The sequence below is a fragment of the Ranitomeya imitator genome, chromosome 6 (assembly GCF_032444005.1).
Source record: "Ranitomeya imitator isolate aRanImi1 chromosome 6, aRanImi1.pri, whole genome shotgun sequence".
Lineage (NCBI taxonomy): Eukaryota > Metazoa > Chordata > Amphibia > Anura > Dendrobatidae > Ranitomeya > Ranitomeya imitator.
In genome coordinates, this window is record NC_091287.1 from 167,372,011 (window position 1) to 167,398,153 (window position 26,143).

Below are 26,143 nucleotides of genomic sequence, written 5' to 3' on the forward strand. Positions count from 1 at the left end.
AATGTTAAAAAAAAAAAAAAGGAAAGAAAAAAAAACTGATCCATCTGAGATCATATTATTCATTTATTTTTTTTAACAGAAGAAATGTGTTTGCACACATTTTTTGCCACCTGATTACTGCTGGATCTGTTTTAACAGATCATTAACTTGACGTGACCACAGCATTAAGCTTTATCCTGTAGCAACTGAGTTGGCACATCATCAGATCTGACTAGCTCATTGAAATAGCTAAGCCAGTCCCCTTCTCTATTTATGTATCCTCCATTTCAATTATTTTCGCTTTTAAAATGATTCAGACCCCTTCCTACACAGCACTAATGATGTGCGGACACAGGCAGCTCTCTACTGTGCCACACACAAGCCAGAAGTGAAGCATTTGGGATCTGGGACAGTGCGTTTTCAGATGGAACACCTTTATTAATGGAAGCATTATATAAATATTATTATTATTATTTATTGTGAAGCGCCATGGAATAAATGGCACTATAATATGTGAGAAGGGTTATATATAATAAAAAAACAAGTACAATAATCTTAATCAAAACGAGTCACGACTGGTACGGTAGTAGAGAGGACCTTGCCCGCGAGGGCTCATGGTCTACAGGGGATGGGTGAGGATACAGTAGGCGAGGGCAGAGCTGGTCGTGCAGTGGTTTGGTGGATCCGTTGTTACTGCAGGTTGTAGGCTTGTCGGAAGAGGTAGGTCTTCAGGTTCTTTTTGAAGGTTTCCACGGTAGTCGAGAGTCGGATATGTTGGGGTAGAGGGTTCCAGAGTATGGGGGGATGCATGGGAGAAATCTTGTATGCGATTGTGAGGAGATAAGAGGGGAATATAACTAGCTATTATATGCACATTTAAATGGGTTGTCCACGACTAGGACAACCCCTTCTTCACCTAAATGTTTGGCCCCGATTTAAAATAAAAAAAAGCTTAGACTCTGTTCCCGTGTCGTGCTGCAGTCCCCGCAGTGTCGGCGCTCGCTCTCCTGGGGCTCTCGTGCTGCTGTTGTGACAAGTGATCCCCGGTGCCCAATCAGAGCTGGTGTCACTGTCTCCGCCTTCTGTCAAATTGAACATGAAACGGAAGTCGAGGCTGCAGCTGATCTGACCTCGTGTTCAGTTTGACAGAAAGCAGAGACAGTGACGCCAGCACTGATTGGGCGCCGGGCCCACGTGTCACAACAACAGCACGAGAGCCCCAGGAGAGCGAGTGCTGACACCGCTGAACGGGACGGGAGTATAAGATTTATTAGTTATCAGGGCCAAGCATGGGGTATGAGAAGGAATTGCCAAAGTAGTGGACATCTTCTTTAAGGACATTATTTTTAACTGGACAACTACTTTTAACCCCTTACCTTATGACTGACATCAGTCATGCAGCAGGTCGGAGTATGTGGTGTGAGCTCTGGAGTGGAGCCAAGTGAACACATGGCAGATGCAAATTAAATAGCAGTTTTGTCTAATAACAGCCTTGGGCGGGATTGCAGCTCTAACAGTTTATACCGCCACTATCAATCTTAAACATTTTTCAAAATACCTTAAAGGGAACCTGTCACCCCAAAATCGAAGGTGAGCAAAGTACTGCAGTGCGCAGGCGCCGGGCCTCTCTGACCTTTCCGGCGCCTGCGCACTGCAGTACTTTGTTCTGCCCTCAACAGGGCAAAGCATGCCTGCGCCGGAGCCGTGGCTGAAGATCAGAAGAGGATGTCTTGGAATGAAGATGGGAGGCGCTGCAGCGGACCAGAGACGCCCATCCAACCGGACCAGCAGTGGGACCGCCCCTGGGTGAGTATAATCTAACGTCTTTTTCTCCTCTTTCAGGATACATCCGGGGGCTTATCTGCAGCATTACAGAATGCTGTAGATAAGCCCCTGATACCGGTGGGCTTACCTCATCTGCGATTTTCGGGGTGACAGGTTCCCTTTAATACAGCTAATGTGTGTCTGTGAGAGCCAGAATTCTTGATGGTTGGTAGGTGATCAAATACTTATTTCATGCAATAAAATGCAATTTAATTATTTAAAAATCATGCAATGTGATTTTCTGGTTTTTATTTTTAGGCTTTATCTCTCACAGTTGAAGTGTACCTACCATAAAAATTACAGACTTCTCCATTCTTTGTAGGTGGGAAAACTTGCAAAATCGGCAGTGTATCAAATACTTTTTTCCCCCACTGTGGCGCTGTGCATATATCACCACATATTGTTCCATACAGTATAATGGACACCATATAGTGCTCTATACAGTATAATGGGCCCATATATTGCTGCATTCAGTATTATAGGCACCACATAGCCCTCCATACAGTATTATGGGTACCACATAGCCCTCCAGAATAATCACCCTGGCATTAAAAGAGGTTTTCCCACAAAGCACATTTTAATTAATAGATCTTGGAATAAAAATTGGATATGGTAAAAGAAAAAATTCCTGTGCTGAGATAATCTTCTAAATGTGCCCCGTCTGTCTGCCATGTCTCCATGCCATCCTGTCTCTGTACTCTCATTATTTTGCTTCCTCCCATGTCCCTGTATGGTCAGACACGGCCATTACACAGTACAGGGCAGGGGCACATGTATAAGATTATCTCATTTAAACACATCCAGTTGTGGAAATTATTATTATTCCAAGATCTATTGATTAAAATCCATTTTTGTTGGAAACCCTTTTGAAGTGGAGTTCTGTGTATGTATGAAGTGGACGCTTGTCAGCCAGTTTTTTGGATTTGTCCGGTAACTCTCTGGGACACTTGAATGGCTTCCTTCTGATATTAGGATTTTTCTCTGTGTGACATATTTTGCTTTAACCCTTCTTATTCTATAAAAGTAGATGCCAAGTTCTTACCCTGCGGTGCTTATCTGCTGTTCCCCAGCCTTCAGTCTCGGAAGGTGCACCACCATTTATAACATAATGTTGATGATTAATATTTTGCATTAAGGCTTTCTTTCTTTCTTTGACTTCCAGGGTGTGATAAAGGGATTCAAAGGAGAATTGATCCATGTTTACAACAAGCATGGCGATGCCTTAAGGAGGACAGAATATTTTAGCCATTTGAAAGAAAACAGTAACATAGTATTACTGGGGGATTCCTTAGGGGATTTAGTGATGGCAGATGGAGTGTCTGTGGAAAATATCCTCAAAATAGGATTCCTCAATGACAAGGTAAGAATGGCTGCCTGTGTGAACCTTGTGTGTAATGCTGGTTGTTCCGGGCATGAATGGGACCTCTAGCCACAGCTCTGTGCATCATCAATAGCGCTAACACAATATGGCTACCTCTGAGCCACACAATATGGCTACCTCTGATGGAAAAGGCTATTAGTCTACATTGACCTTTTGCAGCGGTGGGGCTTTTTTTTTCCTGCAGTAAAATGTTGCAGTTGTGCAGTGAGTCCCAACATGTGAAGGCAGCTGTCCACTGCCACACTCCACTGTCCATGCCCAAAAGTTTAACTCTTTCCAAGTCTTAAAGTGCGACTGTAAGGAAGACAAGTGCAAGGTCTGTACCTGTAGCCCAATTGTCATAATGAATCAGTCCGGGGCTGCACTACAAATTAAAGGGGTATTAACACCTTTATCGTTTATGGCACATCAAAAGTATATACATGACATGTATATACAAATTCTTACAGGACCCCATAATTCCACCTTCAGCACTCTTAATGCTGCCCACCAAGTTTTGACACTGCATATTTTTGCTGCTTTCACGGTCACACAGTTGCTGTTTTTTTGTTTTGTTTTTTTACAAGGATTTGGAAATAGATTCTGATCCAACATCCACATCAAAAACCGACTCTTTGAATAAGTTTCCTACTGATTTGAATGGGCAAAGCGCCATTCGTGCACACGACGCTGTTGTCTTTCAGGTTATTTTGAACGTTTCCCAGTACAATTAATAGGATTGGTAGTGAATCTGATTCTAAATCGTGGTCAAATCCTGTGTGAATAGTCCATAAAGAGGAGGAGGTGATGCATGCATCATGGGGGTTTTTGCTTACTGCCTAATATTTCAGAATTCTCATTAACTACAGTGGAGCGAGCCCCAGACCCGGAAGACCACCTGCCTAACTCATACTCCTTTCTGTAGTAAGAGACCCCATTCTCCTGATGTATGAGGCTACAGATATGTCTGCACCATTAGTACGGGGCAGTCTCTGCTCCTCCGCTCTGTGCGGCTGCTCGCATATAGGGAACCTGTCAGACAGGCAATGTCCAGTCCATATGGTTGGGGGCCGCACAGAATGGCATCGTGGGCTGCAGGTTGGACACCCCTGGTCTATACTCGGCTGTGGATATAAAATTGGGCCAACTTTATAATGAAAAATCTCATGGTCTGTAAGGCAAAGCATAAATGAAGTGGTTCCTCAGACTGTAGTGTTGGTGGCTTAGCCTTAACATAAGCCATTGAGGTCTATTTAATAGGGGTCTAACTCCTTGTACTCCCGCTGACTGAAGGGGTTGCGGTGATTGGTGGGGATGGGGAGCCAGGTATTGATGGTCCGTCTTGAGGACCTCCATGTTAATGAATGTATCGGCTAGCTTGTGGAAAGGCGATATGTGGTTTATAGGACATCCCTTTAATGCTGAGGCACCTTTTCTTAAGGCTCTGCCATGTTACTCCTCTGATATGCCTCCTGGCAATAGATTTAACAATTGGGTGGTACCATTATTCTTGCCACTTTATTGTATGTATTCTGCTGTAGGGGCACATTCTCTTGATGGGAGTGGTGATGCCAATGTGTTAGGTTTTCTACAATATTCGGCTGCTGTTCTGCATTTGCCACAGATTCCACTCGCTGCTATGCAAAGAGCAAAATCCCCAGCAATCACATGACATGGTGGCTATTATGTGCAGAAGCTGTAACATTATATTCTACACTCGCTGTAACTTCTAAAATAGACAATCTATAGAACTGAAGTTTGGACTGTGCGTTCCTTGGTTCATGAGAAACTGATGTTTTTTTAAGCAGATGTTGAAAACGTCCACCTTTCGCATCCATGCACGCGCCTTGCCATATTGTTGAATGTATTCCGCAGGATGTCTGGGGTCATAGCCTGAATTTCTCGCTTTATGGCCCCAAAGGAAAAAATCCGGCGGTGTTAAATCAGGCGATCTTCCCATGAACCAAGTTATGTACCATCCACATTTCAGGTCGTAGATCGTCTCTTCTGGAAGTTACAGCAGTTTGTCCGGGTAAAGTAGCGAGTGACTCGCCATGTACCGTACTTGTAATAGCACTTTAAGATAACTGAGAGTAAATGTCTGGTATGTTTTTTTTTTTTCCTTCTTTGCAGATCGATGAGTCTCTAGAAAAATACATGGACTTGTATGATATAGTGTTAGTCAAAGATGAAACTTTGGATGTAGCTAATTCAATTCTGCAAAAGATCCTTTAAGCCGCACAGATGGGAATCCTTTCCACGCCAGCATGTAGGACTCAACTGCTGGTTTGTTTTTTTTTTTTTCTCCTTGTGATTTTTGTTTTATTTTTTATTTAAATATGTTTCCTAAACCCATTTTGGACTCTGAAAGCACTTTACCTTTCAGCACTGTGCTGCTTTATTATACCTCTGAGTTTTATCGTGTTTCTGCGATCCGTCCGTCACCTTGAATGAAGCTAACCAGCAATCTAGAATGGCAAGAATGAAGAATGGACCGGCGTAAAGAGTTGGAATGTATCTTTATTTTCTTATGCACTATTATGTTGTATTTTGTCTAAGCATATGTTTTTGAAGGCCAAAATCTGCACGTTTCATGCTGTTTGTACAATCTTTTTATGTATTAAAATATCTAGTTTATTCATTGACGGAACTTCAGTTACTTTACTGTAACGTAAGGCTGAGCCTTCTACTAGACAATCGTCTACAACTGTTCGCTCGTCGTCTATTATGTCCCTTAGCCAAACCTTTTAACACTCCAAAAAGATTCACTATGGACATTATTCAGTGCAGGGAGAGTGGATAACAAGCAGAACCTTTTTCCCTCTCACACATGCTGAGAAAAGGAAAATAGTAACTGAAATTGAGTAACATAAATCCTGGACAATGTGTTCCTGAGAACTGCATTACTGCTGCCTTTTACTACCCTTCACAAGTCCATTGACTACTTTTTGCCAGCACGCACCACTAGGGAATGCTGGTGGTCTGTTAGCAACCTACCAAGAAGTTCAATGGAACTGTATAAGGCTAGGTTCATATTGCGTTAGTGCAATCCGTTTAGCGCCTAGCGCTAGCAGATTGCGCTAACGCAATGTTGTTTTATGGGGTCGTGTTAAACGTCCCCGCTCTCGCAGATCTCCGATCTGCGAGAGCGGGGAACGGACCTCGGGCGCCCCGCGGACGCTGCAAGCAGCGTCCGCGGCGCGCCACAAAACACCGGCACATCGCTAGCGCGTGCCGAAAATGGCACGCGCTAGTGATGCGCGTCCCCATTGCTGTTAATGGGCGCGCTAACGGACGCGTTGCACGGCATTAATTTCGCCGTGCAACGCTGTCCGTTAGCGCGGTCACATTAACGCAATATGAACCAAGCCTAAAGGTACCGTCACACTTAGCGACGCTGCAGCGATACCGACAACGATCCGGATCGCTGCAGCGTCGCTGTTTGGTCGCTGGAGAGCTGTCACACAGACAGCTCTCCAGCGACCAACGATCCCGAGGTCCCCGGTAACCAGGGTAAACATCGGGTAACTAAGCGCAGGGCCGCGCTTAGTAACCCGATGTTTACCCTGGTTACCATCCTAAAAGTAAAAAAACAAACGCTACATACTTACCTACCGCTGTCTGTCCTCGGCGCTCTGCTTCTCTGGTCTGGCTGTGAGCACCGGGCAGCCGGAAAGCAGAGCGGTGACGTCACCGCTCTGCTTTCCGGCCGCTGTGCTCACAGCCAGACCAGAGAAGCAGAGCGCCGAGGACAGACAGCGGTAGGTAAGTATGTAGCGGTTGTTTTTTTTACTTTAACGATGGTAACAAGGGTAAACATCGGGTTACTAAGCGCGGCCCTGCGCTTAGTTACCCGATGTTTACCCTGGTTACCAGCGAAGACATCGCTGAATCGGTGTCACACACGCCGATTCAGCGATGTCTGCGGGGAGTCCAGCGACGAAACAAAGTTCTGGACTTTCTTCCCCGACCAGCGACAGCACAGCAGGGGCCTGATCGCTGCTGCCTGTCACACTGGACGATATCGCTAGCGAGGACGCTGCAACGTCACGGATCGCTAGCGATATCGTCTAGTGTGACGGTACCTTAACTCCTAATGTAGTGCTCCCCATGGTGGTGTGTAATTGGCTGCAATGTGCTACGGTAAGTAAACAGAATTGTGTGTATTGTCTGGCACTATATATATATATATATATATATATATATATATATATATATATATATATATATATTTGTTTTTGGATTAATGTAAAATGGACTTTTTTGCTGCTCTTTAAGGTCAAATTCAGTCAAGTCATTTGGGGGTGAGTGCATTTAATGGATATCCATTTGATATCTACAATAAAAGTTAGATTTTTGTGGAGGGAGATGTGACGTTTACCATGTGTTGTAATTTTAGGCCGTTGATTACATTTTTCTTTTGGTTCTGCTGAATCCAGGTTAAATTTTCCAGTAGGATTTGGCAGCGATTCCAATAAAACCAGCCTGAGAGCTCATGCACGCACAAAGTGTGTAGTGCACGGCCATATTGGTTCTGCTGTACGCGCTGATACAGCCACAGTGCGTCTAGGAGAAAGCGATGTGTATAGTGTCATGGAATCGCACCTCCATCTGAAATCTAAGCTATATGGAGGCATGGTAAAAGCCTTATGCACCTTTTATAACACCACTATTACGGTTCTGTACTAAACGGAGCAGTAATGTGGCCATGTGCAGGAGCCTCCAATGTAATATTTATCCCACAGGTGAATATCTCGTCTACCAGGGAAACCTGAACACCCACCTCTTCCGACAAGCCTACAACCTGCAGTAACCACCGATCCATCAAGCCACTGCACGACCAGCTCTATCCTCGCCTACTGTATCCTCACCCATCCCTTGTAGATTGTGAGCCCTCGCGGGCAGGCTCCTCTCTCCTCCGGTACCAGTCACTGACTTGTATTGTTCATGATTATTGTACTTGTTTTTATTATGTACACCCCTCCTCACATGTAAAGTGCCATAGAATAAATGGCGCTATAACAATAATATAGGTACTGCCATTATCTGGCTGTAGTCTGCTATGAACGCTGTATAGGGGATTCAACTCTGTATCACCCCGCTGCTGATCTTGTCAGTGTGACAGGTAATGGTGATGATGTCTTTTATGAGGCTTAATTTTCTTATGATTCGTGGAAAAGAAAAAGCCACAAAGCAGAGTTTATCATTTATTTACAAAAGTTGGGCATTTTGCACTTGTAACATTCATTTAATTCTGTAGATGTGTATCTGTGTAGGTAGGTTCACATGTACCAGTCGTCTGTGCCTTATGCCACAGCTGCTGGCCTCCACAGCCACACATTTAAGGGATTGTCTGGTGAAAACAAGCTACTGTACATTGTGGGGGTCTGACAGCTGGGCCCCTCACTGATCGGCAGAACCGTGAACTTCATCCCTGTTAGAAAGAAGCCACCGTGCACATGGCGACCGCTGCTCCATTCGTTCCGTGTGGGGCTCCCAAGTGTTGTGCTGTTCCAGCAGATGAAGTGGTGGTCGGCGTGCGCTCGGCTGCTTCATCCATGTGGGGGATCAGTTCTGCTGATTAGTGCAGGTCCCCACTGTCGGACTCCTACCGATCTGCTGTGGATAGGTGATGACTTCTTTTCACCAGCCAATCTAACAGCAGCATATATGTATATAATCCCACTCATGCATTGCAGGAAAGAGCTGAACCATTTGTAAAGGCGCTATTCTCCATTGAACCCCAGCACGCTTGTTTGATTTTCCCAAGTAATGGGAATATTACATTTTAGACCCAGAAGTAGTTACCTTTAAACACTGCCAGACCTAGGCAGCTGCATGTGCCCAAAACTAACTACCCTGTCTACAGTGGCAAATGGCCACACAAGTCTAAGGCTATGTGCACACGTCAGGATTTTATGAAGATATTTCATGAGCAAAACCGGAGATTTTCCGCATAAAATCCGCACACGTTTTCTAGCGTTTTACTTGTGGTTTTGTCACGTTTTTTGTGTGGATTTTTTGCGTTTTTTTCCGGAGCTTCCCAATTCAATAACCTAGTGGGAAATCTGCAAAATTAATGAACATGCTGCATATTTTTTATTTTTTTTGTGGAAAAATCCGCAACATGCACAAAAATTGCGGAATTCATTGGAAATGATGGGATGCATAATTTATGCATTTTTGCCGCGGAATACCGCCCTAAAAGCGCGAATAATCCGGAACGTGTGCACATAGCCTTAAAGTAATGCATCAAGGCGGCTACTGGCTCCAGCAACTGAGGATGGATTCGGCGGCTTGTGGCTGTTGGGAGCGCCGAAACCTTTTTCATGTTCTGGAAATACAAAGTGTTGTGGAAATAAATGAACTTGTTACCACCGAGATGTGCATGAATCAACCAGCTGCCTAACAATGGATTTTATCAGTAAGTAATGCAATGCCATACAGGGATGTTTTCTGGCACATGTCGGGGGCCTCCATACTACAGGAACCAAACTGTTCTCTACAAATGAATGGAGTACTAATCGGCTTACATGTAGCGTTGCTCTATATGCCCAGGTGGAGCGCCCACCCTGGTGTGGTCTGTGCGCACAATACATTACTATAAGGGCAGGTGCAGGTGATTTCAGTCCTAGTGCCATCCAAAAAAGCATTGGATCACACTCGGACCGATGTATTCTACGGGGCCAGGCACGTGTTGTTTGTTTTTTTTGTCCTCAAACAGGGTGTCCAAGGAAAAGAATCTCTACATGCCAGAGTGCTATCTGATATGGGGATTGCATGCACTCAGCCATGCAAGCCAATGAGTGAGTGTGGGTGGGAAACATCGGACTGCATTTGGATGACATCTGAGTGCAGTCTGATTTCTGTGACCTCACAGAATGGAGAAGGTGGGAGACTTTTTTTCCCCCCATCTTCTCTGAGAGAATTGGAGAACACTTTGCTCACACTCTGATCAGCATCATTTAAATAATTGATCCGATTTTCTAGGATGATAAAAAAAATACTCTCATCTACCCCACTATTCTGCCAGAATAGTCTTTACTACCTCTTGACTAGTGATGAGTGAATATACTTGTTATTCGAGATTTCCCAAGCACACTCGGGGGGTTCCTCCGAGTATTTTTTAGTGCTCGGAGATTGTTTTCAGCGCCGCAGCTGAATGATTTACATCTATTAGCCAGCATAAGTACATGTGGGGGTTGCCTGGTTGCTAGGGAATCCCCACATGTAATCAAGCTGGCTAAGAGATGTAAATCATTCAGCTGAGGTGATGAAAACTAAATCTCCGAGCACTAACAAATACTCGGAGGACCTCGGAGCGTGCTCGAGAAATCTTGAGTATATTCGCTGATCACTACTCTTGACGTCTTTGATATACAGTGCCTTGCAAAAGTATTTGGCCCCCTGGAACTTTTCCACCTTTTCCCACATATTATGCTTCAAACATAAAGATACCAAATGTAAATTTTTGGTGAAGAACCAACAACAAGTGGAACACAGTCGTGAAGGTGAACTAAATTTATTGGTTATTTTAAATTTTTGTGGAAATTCAAAAACTGAAAAGTGGGGTGTGCAATATTATTCAGCCCCTTTCAGTACAGCAAACTCAATCCAGAAGTTCATTGTGGATCTCTGCATGATCCAATGTTGTCTTAAATGCCTAATGATGATAAATATAATCCACCTGTGTGTAATTAAGTCTCTGTATAAATGCACCTGCTTTGTGATAGTCTCAGGGTATGTGCGCACGATGCGGAAAACGCTGCGGATCCGCAGCAGTTTCCCATGAGTTTACATTACAATGTAAACCTATGGAAAACAAAAAAAACGCTGTGCACATGCCGCGGAAAACACGTGGAAATGCAGCGGTTTACATTCCGCAGCATGTCACTTCTTTCTGCGAATTCCGTAGCGGTTTTACAGCTGCTCCTATAGAAAACCCGCGGTAAATCCGCAGCAAAAACTTTGAGTTTTTGCCCTGCAGATTTATCAAATCCGCTGCAGAAATATCCACAGTGGACCATTATACGTGTGCACAATAGCCTCAGGGTTCTGTTTGAAGCAGAGACAGCATCATGAAGCCCAAGTAACACAACAGGCAGGTCCATGATACTGTTGTGAAGAAGCTTAAAGCCGGATTTGGATACAAAATGATTTCCAAAACTTTAAACATCCCAAGGAACACTGAGCAAGTGATCATAATGAAATGGAAGGAGTATCATACCACTGCAAATCTACCAAGACCCGACCGTCCCTCTAAACTTTCATCTCAAACAAGGAGAAGACTGATCAGAGATGCAGCCAAGAGGCACATGTTCACTCTGGATGAACTGCAGAGATCTACAGCTGAGGCGGGACAGTCTGTCCATAGGACAACAATCAGTCGTACATTGCACAAATCTGGCCTTTATGGAAGAGTGGCAAGAAGAAAGCCATTTCTCAAAGATATCCATAAAAAGTGTTGTTTAAAGTTTGCAACAAGCCTCCTGGGAGACACACCAAACGTGGAAGAAGGTGCTCTGGTCAGATGAAACCAAAATCGAACTTTTTGGCAACAATGCCAAACGATATGTTTGGCGTAAAGGCAACACAGCTCATCACCCTGAACACACCATCCCACTGTCAAACGTGGTGGCAGCATCATGGTTTGGGCCTGCTTTTCTTCAGCAGGTACAGAGAAGATGGTTAAAATGGATGGGAAGATGGATGGAGCCAAATACAGGACCATTCTTGAAGAAAACCTGTTGGAGACTGCAAAAGACCTGAGACTGGGATGGAGATTTGTCTTCCAACAAGACAATGATCCCAAACATAAAGCAAAATCTACAATGGAATGGTTCACAAATAAACATATCCAGGTGTTAGAATGGCCAAGTTCCAGGGGGCCGAATACTTTCACAAGGCACTGTAACGTGTTAGAAATGTGACATGTAATTGATATTTTCTCTCTCCAAAATTGCATTTTCAAAATCTTGGGCCTTGATTCTTCAAGACGGGCATTTGGTATGCCAATCTAGATAAAGAGTGCGACTCCACCAGAACGATACTCTGGTTAGGGACTCATGTGCTAGTGTTAGAATGTGACCTTTATTGGCCTAAATTATGATAAATTTGTTGGGTGCGCTTGGTCTTTTCCTAAATTTTTGTGGCACATCGAGTTAAGCAAAGATGTACTAATTTATTTCACATGCCCTTCATTTCGGTAAATCGTCTCATTAACCAATGAACTAACTAGTAAGATTGGACTTCTTTCTTTTTTTTTTTTTAATGACTGGGTTACATTTTTTTCATTTATTTTTTTCTACCACTCAGAGCAGCAATAATACGAGTAATAGGAGTGAGAAATTCTCATTCATTTGTATTGGAATTCTAATCACTTCCACACTGAAAGTAGTGCCCAGATGAGCCCAGTTCTTGGCAATGCTGGTGTCCCATTGGTGGGATCCTCGAGCACCACACATTTATGGTATAGTCTATGGATATACCATAAATGTACAAGGAGGAGTATCCCTGTACTGAATCTAGTGCATATTTTGTGCCTTTGCACTAGAATCAAAAATCTAAATTTCTATAATGCTGTCTGCCACTTTCTGGTACAAATTATAAGAAATCCTCTAGAATTGTTGTAGGGGGTGTAAAACCCCTAAAAATCATAACTATTTTATGGCAGCTTTCTATTAGCTTATGGGGGCATTATCAAGTAATTTACTATTTGCACATGGCATCTTTAAGAGTTTTCCCGGTTGTATCTGCTTGCATAAACCAGCGGCGGCCCTGCGGATGTTCTTGTGGCCCCATCTTTTACACTATGCAGAAAGTAGGCCGCTCCCCAACAGAAGCCCCCCTGAAGAATAAGCATGTCCTTTCTTTTAACCGCTTCAGGTTTTCCAAGCCCGAAAGCTGTTGAGACATGCTATATATGACAGTAAATGGACGCAGCAATGTCGTTTTGACAATTGTGCATTTTGTTAGTTTCACTGAGGAAAATCTGCCTGGATAAAGGCACTGTGTGCACATACCCTTAATTTACATGGCGGCAGATCCCACACAGTACGAAGCCCCAGTCGGGACTTCTGTTTTCTATTTGTCTAGTACAACTTATTGGCGACTTTCTCTACTTCTTAAGTGAGATTTGATAAAGAGCTGGAACTGGGTCGAAACGTTACCCCCTTTCCCTTGTTACCTCGATAATTTTCCTGTGGTGAAATTATATTGTACACAAATTCTAGTGTTCTCTATCTTCAATTATAGCAAAAAATGTTTTTGAGTGCGGCTGTTTTCTCATGGTAACCCCGCATGTAGGCATGGAAGGAATGTCAATCATTACAACTGGTATTGTGAACAGCAGTGACAATCTGCCTTTCTGGTATAAAATATATAGAGACAAGTATTTATTTTCTAAATATTTTTTTTCACAGATTTCTGGTTGGTTTTTCATTTGAGATTGGAACTTGAAACCATTTTACTGTCAAACTCGTCAGAAAATCCTCCATGTGGAGTGTTGTATGCGGTGCCAATGTTCTTATATTCAGTGATTTATACCATCCACTCATATTGTAACTTTTCACCATCTCACTAAGCTTTCACAGTGCATCTGAAGATAAACTCCGGCTGAATGTTACAGTTCATCGTGTCTTTCTTTATCCTCTTGGTCTTTTAATTTGAACTCTGCTTTTGTTACTTTGCCATCTTCATTTCGATCTTGGTTTTTAAACATGTTCTCTATAATCTTGGCAGCATCAAAACCAGGGGCTAGTTTTCCTTTACCCATTTCAACCTGGGCATTAATGTATTTTGAAAACTACAAGAGTAAAAAATAAAATGTCAACAAATTTCTCATCAGTTGTGTGAAAGACAAGTTCATGAGGAAAAGATACTAATAACTATGAACTAACTCTTAGGTGCAAAGAATGACTACAAATAAAAGGACTTGTGTGCAGTACGTTTCCGGTGGTAGGTATGACCGCTAAGTGTTTGTAGGCGCAGCTGCTTCAGGAAAAACCCGGGTTCTTATTCCTAAAGTGGCTTAGCTGGTGGCTCATGTTTACTTTACATTATTGTCTTGGGTGGCTTCATAGAAGAAGACAGCTGAAGAATGAACATGTTACTACTTTTAATCCCTTCACAGTTTTCGAACCCTGGAGGGGTTAAAAGAAGTACCATTAGATTGAACATGTGCACAGCAATATTGTTTTCACATTGCTGTGCACGAAGTTCATTTTTGGTTCTGTTTTGCGGTGCTTTCTCAGGTGGATTTTAAGACATTTGGTACACATACCCTAAATGTGCATGTGAATGCCAAGGGAGGCTACTATAGAATAAGATTAAAGAAATTCAATTATACCCAGGATCTCAATTATATTATCATATTAAATATCCCTAAAATCATAATCTTTATTGATAATCTGAACCTACACGTTGGTTCATGCCACAAACTTGACCGAAAATACAAAACAAACACTGTGCTCACACAAAAACACTGAATTTAAAAATGGGGTGTACTAGGTATCCCTAGTGAGTACTAAGCTCACACCTACCTGGCTGCGGGGGTTGGCACCCTATGGGGGAAACGTTGTGGATCTAGGGCAAATGGCGGACGAAGGGAGATAAGTGCTTGGATTTATGCTTCCTATGTTATATTCTGATGATTATACATCTGAGAGTCATGTGGCATACTGAATAGGCTCATCCATAACAATTGTGATGGACCTATGAATGATTGTGCCAAAAAACTCCCTCGCCAGCACGCCATTATTCTGCCTTCTGTGTTCCTAATATATTATTGTTTTTATGTATGGAGATCTAGGATTCCTTTAGTGTAGGAATATCTTTGTATAGCCTACAGCGGTTTCCCTAGACTGCGGGTAGTGGGAGCTCCCAAGTGGCTACAGGGCGCAACAGGGCCCCTAGGGATAGCCACCGTGGAGTTGGGGCACTACAACGTTTCCCCCATAGGGTGCCAACCCCCGTAGCCAGGTAGGTGTGAGCTTAGTACTCACTAGGGATACCTAGTACACCCCATTTTTAAATTCAGTGTTTTTGTGTGAGCACAGTGTTTGTTTTGTATTTTTGGTCAAGTGTGTGGTGTGAACCAACGTGTAGGTTCAGATTATCAATAAAGATTATGATTTTAGGGATATTTAATATGATAATATAGTATAAAATAAGTTACAAATATGAAACAAGTGTGCATGGGAATCAGGAGAGAACAATGACATGGACTGTCTAATACTCTCCAGCCTAGAATTTGGATCTGAAAACCCTTCTTCAGGTCATGACACTTGTGGTTGTCATGTATGTTGAATTCTTACCCAGTTTGCTTTAATGACCTCTGTGATAAAAGTTAAAAAAAAATCTATACTATTAACTGCTATTGGAAGGAAAATGGCAGAATTTTAGTTCTGTCATACTCCTACAATATACTAAGACAAAGAACCCTTGGCATGCCTCTGCTGGTACAATGGTGGTGACCCATGAAATCCTAATAGCCTTCATCTCGCCGCTGGCTTACTGTGCTCGCACTATTAACGCCTCTGCTATTTCATTTCTGTTTTATCTTTTGATGAGTCGCACATCGAAAAATAGAGCAAAGACACGTCCCCACTTACACAAGGACGGTAGCAATGCATTGGCTTGTTTGCATTTCTATATACCTTGTGTAGATAAAGCCCAGTCATACATATTACAGATATATCTGACACATACCTCTTCCAAAGATATCTCCTCGTTTTCATCTTTGTCAATCTCTTGAAAAAGGTTTGGTACCACTTCTCCATTCCATATGAACATGTATCCATCAGGTAGGCCAGGTATCAATTCCAACAGTTCAATGTTAAATATCAAAACTGCACTTCCCGGTACTTCTCCCTCTGATATATGACGGAATAAAGAGAACACAGAGTTTCATTGCCATTTTTCACACGATGGCTACATGTAAATAGCCATTATAGATAACACTCTGTTCATATTTGCATCATTAGGTAAGGTTTTATCGGAGCATGCTCGTGTGCTGACCGAGTGTCTTCGGCGTCCTCGAACAATATGTTTGAGTCTCTGCGCCCGCATGTCTCGTGGCTCTTCGACAGCCACAACACATGCATGGATTGCCTGTTTGTTAGAATTTTTTTGCTTCAAACACAAAGGAAATGTGTCACCTTTAACCTTAGCCCTTCTAAAGATCATTTCATCTTCAACTTGCTTTACTGTTCACAGTAACAGTAATTTTGACAAGGGGTGCCCAAACTTTTACATGCCACTGTATCCGGTCTCTATAATGGGTGATGTATTAGTGTCTATACAACTTACATTAACGTCCCATTTCAATTATTCTATCATTGTGAAGAAATTGTACGGAATGAAGAATTCCAGAAGTCCCAAATCTTAGAGAGTTTAAGAAGACAACCTCTACTCCGATAGATGTTTTTTTTTATACAGTATTATCGAGTTAACTAGTTCAATCCAGGATTGTAACATCAGATGTGAACTGCCCATCCATCATAAGGCTAAGAATTTCCTAGCCAATAACAGTCTCTCACAAGAACATTTTTATATAATGATCCCATGTCTCGTCTTCAAGTAACCCAAACAGGCAAATTAATGCGTCACAAGGAACAGGTACAGATGCTAAGGAGGATAATAAGGAAGTCCCCTCTTGCCAGCAGGATAAAACAATTGAGCAGGCCCATATCATATGTACAAAATCTACATCTAGGGTATAACATCGTACACATTCTAAGGTGGAAGATATGAGTGATTGAATAATGTAAAGCTGAATCATTTTACTGTTACCAGAGGGGAAAACCTGAGTAGGGGACTCCAGAAACTACTCCTGAATAGTGAGAATTAAAAGTCTCCATTTATCTTTTACTGTTAGTGGCTTAAGTTCCTTGCCCCTCAATAGCAAATATGTATACAGGCTGGATATAAGGCCATGTGGGCCTTAAGAATTTCTATTAGAAAGATGATATAGATGCATTTAGATTTGGTAGGTGAGTTTGAAGTGCTATTCTAAGCTGAAGATACCTAAAGAATTGGGGCATTATATTTAAGTTGCATCTGTTCAAATGACATTGGTACACTCTGTTCATAAATATCATTTAATGAAAACACTGGGAGGACATCTGTTCCATCAGTATCAAAAATAGGAGTTCCACCATAAAGGCATCTCAGCTATGACTTGATAACAGTTAATCTGCCTCTTGGCCTGCCTCCTCACAGAATGTGTCAGATTAAGTAGAGGTGACATTTTAGGGACAGTGGGTTTAAGGTTCTTGTATTTTTAAAAGAACTATTGGAGCTGTAGTTGTAACAATTCCACCCCTAAACGCTGAACTGTCAGCGCAGCGACTGACTGCTCAGTTGTCCAGTCTGGTGCAGGGGTATACTGCGCTGTCTGTTTTTATTGACAGCTCGGTTGTCCAATCTGAGACTGGTAGGTGCTGAGCTCACATCAGGTGCTCCCGATTCCCTTGATTGTTCACCTATTTAACTGAACTCGCAGTCCCAGATAACTAAAGCTATGGCTGACAGTTAAGTGTGGTTGATTTACTCTGTGCCTTGTAACTTGCTTGTTGATCTATCGCTGCCCGACCTTGGACCTCGTTCTGACCATCCGTCTGTTTAACCCATTTGCTCTGATCCACACTCCTAGTATTTTGACCTCGGACTGTTACCTGACTAAGATTTTGTCTTTTCCCTCTGTTTATCACATACCCTCCTGGCTATTGACCTCGCACTCCTTGACTATCCCGACTCATAGCTTGTCTGTGAGAAGAGACTCGGCGTCACAGTAGTATTTTGGAGACCAAGAAGACTGCTGTAGTACATAATTACAACCCTGATGAAAACCTAAAAAAAACAAAAAACAATATATACAAGCTTGAAAATGCTTTCTAACATACTCACCTACTCCAGCTTCTCCATAACCAAAATGTGGAGGAATAACAACTGTGCGTTTTTCTCCAACACACATGTCTCGCAGTCCTATGTCCATTCCCATTATCACCTGTCCAGATCCAAGAACAATGTTGTATGTTTTTCCATATTGGTGTCTAAAGAGAGAAATGAGGATCAGAGACTTGTGTGTACTGAAAGTATAGTTGGATACCATCAAGAAATGTTACTATTCCAGATGTAACAGCTAGTGCAGAACAGGCTTCGTTGTTATCTATAAGGCTACTTTCACACTTGCGTTGTGTGACATCCATCGCAATCCGTCGTTTTGGACAAAAAACGGATCCTGCAAATGTGCTCACAGGATGCGTTTTTTGCCCATAGACTTGTATTGCCGACGGATCGCGACGGATGGCCACACGTCGCGTCCGTCGTGCACTGGATCCGTTGTGTTTTGGCGGACCGTCGTCACAAAAAAACGTTCAATGTAACTTTTTTATACGTCGCGGCCGGAACTCTGCCCCCTCCTCCCCAGGGCATAGACTGGGCAGTGGATGTGTTGAAAAACTGCATCTGCTGCCCACGTTGCGCACAATTTTCACAACGTACGTCGGGCAGACGCATTGCGACGGCCCCGTACCGACAAAAGTGTGAAAAAAGCCTAAGTTAAGTTGTAATTTTGCAAACAGTGGTAACAAACAGTTACAATATAAGTATCAAATAAAAGTTATTCGAAGTTAAGAACTCCATAAAAGTGGACCTTTAAAAAAAAAGTGTACACACGTAGGAAAAGAGGTGCAGAATTTTCTGCACAAAATCCGCATCTCCTGGCAGAATCCGCAGCCGCGGTTTTTAATGCCGAATCGATGCGAATTTTGTGCGGATTTTCTGCGTTTTTTGCCACTGCGGAATTTTAACATGGAGGGGTGCAGAAACGCTGCAGATCCGCACAAAAGAAGTGACATGCACTTCTCTGAAATACGCAGCAATTCCGCACAGCTTTTTTTTCCCATTGAATAACATTATACTGTACATCACAGTGCGGGTCTGCAGCGTTTCAGCGCGGAAAAATCCGCTGCGGATCCGCATTGTGTGCACATAGCCATACAGTAAAGGATCTTTTCCACTTGCGAGAAAAACGTACAAGTGTAATCCGATAAAAAAATCGGATTGCACTCGGACCAATGTTATTCAATGGGTGACATCTCATCTGCAATTTTTTTCTCAGCTGAAATCGGACTGAGAAAAAAAATTGCAGCATACTGCGTATTGCTGCGATTCTCAGACGAGACTCGCCAATGTAAGTCAATGGGTGTGAGAAGAAAAAAAAAAAAATCGCGCAGCATTCGGACCATGCGAATGCTCTCCGATTTTTACGCATCGGTGTCCTTTGAAAAGCCGGCAATTCATCGCGGTGTACAGTAAAATCACACTGACAGGTTAGAATAGAATAGATATATACACATAGAATAGGTATATACATATATATATGTCAGTGAGACACATATACAAATATATATATATATATATATATATATACACACATACAGTTAGGTCCATATATATTTGGACAGAGACAACATTTTTCTAATTTTGGTTATAGACATTCCCACAATGAATTTTAAACAAAACAATTCAGATGCAGTTGAAGTTCAGAATTTCAGCTTTCATTTGAGGGTATCCACATTAAAATTAGATGAAGGGTTTAGGACTTTCAGCTCCTTAACATGTGCCACCCTGCATGGGACAAGACTTAACGCCGGAGAGGTATGGGATATTATTGCTTTTTTATTTTAACTTTGTTTCAGATGACAAGGGTCTTTAATTGGATTGAGCGTATAATAAACTATTACAACACCATGTGTCTTTATTTCATTAAAATACTTTTTTCCTAATGTGTGTGTGTTTTATTAACCATTTATTAGTATTGGATTAATAATGGGTAGGTGTCTTATTGACATCTCTCCATTATTAACCAGGCTTAATGTCACCTTACAATAGCAAGGTGGCATTAACCCTTTATTACCCCATATCCCACCGCTACAGGGGAGTGGGAAGAGAGTGGCTAAGTGCCAGAATAGGCGCTTCTTACAGATGTGCCTTTTCTGGGGTGGCTGGGGGCAGATGTTTTTAGCCGGGGGGGGCAATAACCATGGTACCTCTCTAGGCTATTAATATCTGCCCTCAGTCACTGGCTTTCCCACTCTGGCGGAGAAAATTGCGCGGGAGCCCACGCCAATTTTTTCTGTGATTTAACCCTTTATTTTAACAGCTAAAGCCCCCAAATTTTACACACAGACACTTCTTACATTAGTCAGGAATATGGAATAAAATTAAGGATATGAAATGGTTTACTGTAAGTAAACCATGTCTCATATCATGTCGGGTTTGTGAAGGAGATAGCAAAAGCCGGCAATTGAATTACCAGCTTTTCTGCTATCTAGCGCTGTATGAAATATACATATATATACTGTATATACACTGTGTTCCAAATTATTATGCACAAAGAGTTTAGGAGTGATAAGGTTAGAATTTTTTTGTTTGTCATTTAAACTCATTGATGGTGATGTGTGTCAGGGCTCTTTATATCACTGACAGCAATTGCAGATACCTGTGCAAATTAGTTTGACAGGTGTGTCCAAATAAAGGCAAGACTACTTAAGAAGGCTGTTCCACATTATTAAGCAGCCAACTTTTTTGGCCAAAATGGGAAAGAAAAAGGATGTGTCGACTGCTGAGAAGCAACAAATTGTGGAGTATTTAGGTCAAGGCATGACTACAATCAACATTGCCAAGACACTTCATCGGGATCATCGCACAATCAAGAAGTATGTAGCTGATTCCCAGCACACACGTGTGCGTGCTGATAAGGAAAAATTGAGGACTCTTTCCAACAGGCAATTGCATAAGGTTAAAAGAGCAGCTACAAAAATGCCTTGTCATAGCAGCAGACAAGGTTTTGAAGCTGCTTGTGCCTCCAATGTCCCCAGAACAACAAGATGCAGGGTCCTTCAGAGGTTTGCAGCTGTGCGTAAGCCATCCTGTCGACTACCTCTATCCACTGCACGCAAGCAGAAACGGCTCCAGTGGGCCAACCGATACATGACTGACTTCCAAACTGTTTTTTTCACCGATGAGTGCCGTGCAACGCTCAATGGTCCAGATGGATGGAGTGGAGGATGGGTGGTTGATGGATACCCCATGAAAACACTGCTAAGGCGCCAACAAGGAGGAGGTGGAGTAATGTTTTGGGCTGGAATCATGGGGAGAGAGATTGTCGGCCCCTTTATGATCCCTGAAGGGGTAAAGATGAACTCCATAATCTATGTGGAGTTTCTAAAACAACACTTCCTGCCATGGTTCAAGAGGAAGAACCGTGCTTTCCGCAGCAAGATCATTTTCATGCATGATAATGCACCGTCTCATGCTGCAAAAAACACATCTGCATCTCTGGCTACTATGGGCATAAAAGAGGACAAACTTATGGTGTGGCCACCATCTTCCCCTGACCTCAACCCCATTGACAACCTCTGGAGCATCATCAAAAGGAGTGTCTATGATGGTGGGAGGCAGTTCACATCTAAGCAACAGCTCTGTGAGAGTATTCTGTCCACATGCAAAACAATTGAAGCAGAAACCATCCAAAAACTGAAAAATTCAATGGACGAGAGAGTTCAGAAGCTTCTTTCGAACAAGGGGTCCTATGTGCAAATGTAACATCACCTAGAATAACGTTTTCACTTGAAAACTGTTTGATTTCATTTTGTAATAAGCTGATAATGCTTATAACTTCACAAATGACCATTTTTTTTGTTCAAAATTAAATAAAAAGGTTGAAACTCTGCTGTGCATAATAATTTGGAACATGCATTTTGAGTGTTTATTTTTTTTTTAAAAGATACTGTTTTCATAGGCAGTTTGTTCCAAAACATTGCAATTATACTAGAATAGTAGATGACTGGAAAATGACAATGACTGCAATTCAGATAGGTAATTTAGAGAAAATATGAGGAAATATTATTTGCATAATAATTTGGAACACAGTGTATAGGTGTCTCAGTGACATTTATATGTATATATACTGTATATATACCTATTCTATGTGTATATATCTATTCTATCTTTTCTATTCTAATCTGTCAGCGTGATTTTACTGTACACAGCACTGATTTGCCGGCTTTTCAAAGGGCACCAGTGCGTAAAAATCGGACAGCAATATGGATGTCATACGGATGTTGTGATAAAAAAATCGCATGACACTCGCATGATTTTCCTCCGTTTTTTCGGTCCGTAAATCGGACCGTTTTTTCTCCCTCAAGTGGAAAAGAGCCCTTAAGGGAAGTTACAAGTGGGTAGTAGTTAGGCTACAGTCACACATGCGCGTGTAACTCTACAAGCATAGACCTGATTGGGGGGTCTCCTGACCCTATTTCGACAGCTTTATGGATATATATGAAATATATGAAACTGTTTCTTTAATTTGCAGGAAAATGTTAGCACTGATGTGTAAGTGCTGCTGACGTTCTGAAAAACTGGTTAGTGTGAGGATAAAAGGTTACAACCCTTTCAGCTACCAAACTGCGCCGCAAAACAGCCTTTTCATTTCGATTCTTCGGTCTAATTGCTGGGATGTTTTTTTCAGTGAAAGATATAAGCTCTGATTTATCAATGTGTTTTCCCCCGAAATTTTGCTTGAAACAATGATACGCCAAGGTTTTCATACGCTACACAAAGAAGCAGTGTGTTTCAGGTGTGCATTATAATACATCCACAGGTGTGTCTCTAATTAACTCAGATGTGGCCAAAAAACCTATCAGAAGCTTCCAAACACATGACGTCATCATATGGGCAGTCCAGAATTGTTTAAATGCGTAGTCATCTTAGTTTATGTAAACTTTTGACTTTGCAGTAAGTAATAAAAATACCTTTAAAGATTCTCTCTCTTTCATTATTCTGGCATTTGGTAAATATTAATAATTATGGGAATCGTAATTGACCTAAAACGGGAAAGGTTTATTCTGACTTCATGTCAGATATTGAGAAAAACATGCATAGGTGTCTTCTATATGGTGTATGTAAACTTCTGGTTTCAACTGTACATGCTGTAATTTTAAAAGCAAAACCCCATTAATGTGAAAAGATCTTCTGTAATTTTATTGCAGTGACCACATTTGTTTTTGCAGCAGAGTATTGGGCACTAAAGAGAATGTGTCAGTTGGCTTTTGCTCTGTAATCTGTCAGCAGCATGATGTAGGGACAAAGATGCCGATTCCAGCGATGTGACTCTTTCATAACTGCTTCACTGAGTAAACTCTGCTGCAAACCTAGCGGAGGTCAGATGTTGAGCTGTGTATAACGATGCTCACATCACTGATTTGCATCTTTCTGTGTACAATGTATAGTGACAGCTGCTATCCGTGCCAAGCTGTGGTTGGACTAGGAAGCACGATACACCTAACCCTGTAGTAATAATCTCCTCCTGATAAAACACTCATTGTATTGAAACAAGCAAAGCTCAGCCCAGAAAGTGATATATCCCTGGAATCAGGAACTCTGCTACTACGTTCAGATTAAAAAACCTGCTGACAGATTCACTTTAACTGCAATGTTATTCTGCTGTTTTCTATATTCCTATAATTCTATATTTCTACTGTAGTAACATATATACTTCAATGTAAACGTACGTGGAATCTAGCATGGTGCCATCCATAAGGGTTGCATTATAGTGATACTTCAAATAGTCCCCCTTCTTGCTCAGGAGAGTGCAGTTGACTGGTTTATAATTTAACACGATGCTGACAGAGTCATCAGGGTTGTGGAAATCGACAATCACAATATCAAAAACCAGCACTGCAGATCCTGGGATCTTTCCTTGGAAGGGAAGAAGAGAATAAAAATTATACATTGTCTATCAATGTTTAATATACACATGTAAAACTAAGTTCACACTACGCGATTTTGCTGCGTTTGTTTTTCTGTAGCAAAACCTGCACTCTTGGCAGAAAAGAAGCAGCGTAAAAAAGCAATTTTGGTGCGGTTTTTGGTGCGTTTTTTGATGCGTTTTTCAGGATCCCAAAGTTCAGCTTTGCTTCCACCACAGAAGCATGAACACAGGTCACCAATACAAGACATACCGTATATACTCGAGTATAAGCCGACAAGAGTATAAGCCAAGGCCTCTAATTTTGCCACAAAAAACTAGGTAAACTTATTGACTCGAGTATAAGCCAGGTATGCATTGTCCCCTCATCCCTATCCTGGTATGCGTGGTTCCCCTGTCCTTGTATGCATGGCTCCCCCCTCCCATCCTTGTATGCATGGCTCCTTATCCCCATCCTTGTATGCATGGCTCCTTATTCCCATCCTTGTCTGCATGGCTCCTTATTCCCATCCTTGTCTGCATGGCTCCTTATTCCCATCCTTGTCTGCATGGCTCCTTATTCCCATCCTTGTATGCATGGCTCCCCCCTCCCATCCTTGTATGCATGGCTCCCCCCTCCCATCCTTGTATGCATGGCTCCTTATCCCCATCCTTGTATGCATGGCTCCTTATTCCCATCCTTGTCTGCATGGCTCCTTATTCCCATCCTTGTCTGCATGGCTCCTTATTCCCATCCTTGTCTGCATGGCTCCTTATTCCCATCCTTGTATGCATGGCTCCCCCCTCCCATCCTTGTATGCATGGCTCCCCCCTCCCATCCTTGTATGCATGGCTCCTTATCCCCATCCTTGTATGCATGGCTCCTTATTCCCATCCTTGTCTGCATGGCTCCTTATTCCCATCCTTGTCTGCATGGCTCCTTATTCCCATCCTTGTCTGCATGGCTCCTTATTCCCATCCTTGTATGCATGGCTCCCCCCTCCCATCCTTGTATGCATGGCTCCCCCCTCCCATCCTTGTATGCATGGCTCCTTATCCCCATCCTTGTATGCATGGCTCCTTATTCCCATTCTTGTATGCATGGCTCCTTATCCCCATCCTTGTATACATGGCTCCTTATCCCCATCCTTGTATGCATGGCTCCTTATTCCCATCCTTGTCTGCATGGCTCCTTATTCCCATCCTTGTCTGCATGGCTCCTTATTCCCATCCTTGTCTACATGGCTCCTTATTCCCATCCTTGTATGCATGGCTCCCCCCTCCCATCCTTGTATGCATGGCTCCCCCCTCCCATCCTTGTATGCATGGCTCCTTATCCCCCATCCTTGTATGCATGGCTCCTTATCCCCTATCCTTGTCTGCATGGCTCCTTATTCCCATCCTTGTATGCATGGCTCCCCCCTCCCATCCTTGTCTGCATGGCTCCCCCCTCCCATCCTTGTATGCATGGCTCCTTATCCCCATCCTTGTATGCATGGCTCCTTATTCCCATCCTTGTCTGCATGGCTCCTTATTCCCATCCTTGTCTGCATGGCTCCTTATTCCCATCCTTGTATGCATGGCTCCTTATTCCCATCCTTGTCTGCATGGCTCCTTATTCCCATCCTTGTCTGCATGGCTCCTTATTCCCATCCTTGTCTGCATGGCTCCTTATTCCCATCCTTGTATGCATGCCCCCCCCCTCCCATCCTTGTATGCATGGCTCCCCCCTCCCATCCTTGTATGCATGGCTACTTATCCCCATCCTTGTATGCATGGCTCCTTATCCCCATCCTTGTATGCATGGTTCCTTATCCCCTATCCTTGTATGCATGGCTCCTTATCCCCATCCTTGTATGCATGGCTCCTTATCCCCTATCCTTGTATGCATGACTCCTTATTCCCCATCCTTGTATGCATGGTTCCTATTAGAAAAAAAACAAACATCCTACTTACCTTTCCTGTGCGCCCTCCTTGCATCTCGTTCTGGCGCCTGCAGCTCTTCCGGCTGAGCAATCACGTGGCCCTGCTCATTAAGGTAATGAATATTTACTCCATGCCTATGGGAGTGGGGAGGCATGCATATTCATTACCTTAATGAGTGGGGCCATGTGATCGCTCGGCAGGAAATGCTGCTGGCGAAGGAACAAACGAGATGCAGCGAAGGTACGTAGGATGTGTGCTGGAAGCCGGCGGCTGTCACTGTGCGCTATTACAGAGAAATG

General features: G+C 42.7%; 2 protein-coding genes across 3 annotated transcripts in view; one reads left to right on the forward strand and one right to left on the reverse strand.

The window, feature by feature from the left end:
• The window catches only part of NT5C3A (5'-nucleotidase, cytosolic IIIA), a 70,957-nt gene extending 65,149 nt beyond the window's left edge, over nt 1–5,808 (forward strand). For both annotated transcript variants that reach the window (XM_069730273.1, XM_069730274.1), the window contains exons 8-9: nt 2,966–3,163; nt 5,297–5,808. In XM_069730273.1, coding sequence (XP_069586374.1) covers nt 2,966–3,163; nt 5,297–5,398 — 300 coding nt within the window. In that variant the 3' untranslated portion in view covers nt 5,399–5,808. The remainder of the gene's footprint in view (nt 1–2,965; nt 3,164–5,296) is intronic.
• Nucleotides 5,809–13,535: 7,727 nt separating this feature from the next.
• FKBP9 (FKBP prolyl isomerase 9) overlaps nt 13,536–26,143 on the reverse strand; it is a 47,995-nt gene continuing 35,387 nt past the window's right edge. Inside the window, exons 7-10 of the mRNA XM_069730275.1 lie at nt 23,743–23,929; nt 18,071–18,216; nt 15,872–16,035; nt 13,536–13,967 (exon numbers count right to left, since the gene is read on the reverse strand). Coding sequence (XP_069586376.1) covers nt 13,785–13,967; nt 15,872–16,035; nt 18,071–18,216; nt 23,743–23,929 — 680 coding nt within the window. The 3' untranslated portion in view covers nt 13,536–13,784. The remainder of the gene's footprint in view (nt 13,968–15,871; nt 16,036–18,070; nt 18,217–23,742; nt 23,930–26,143) is intronic.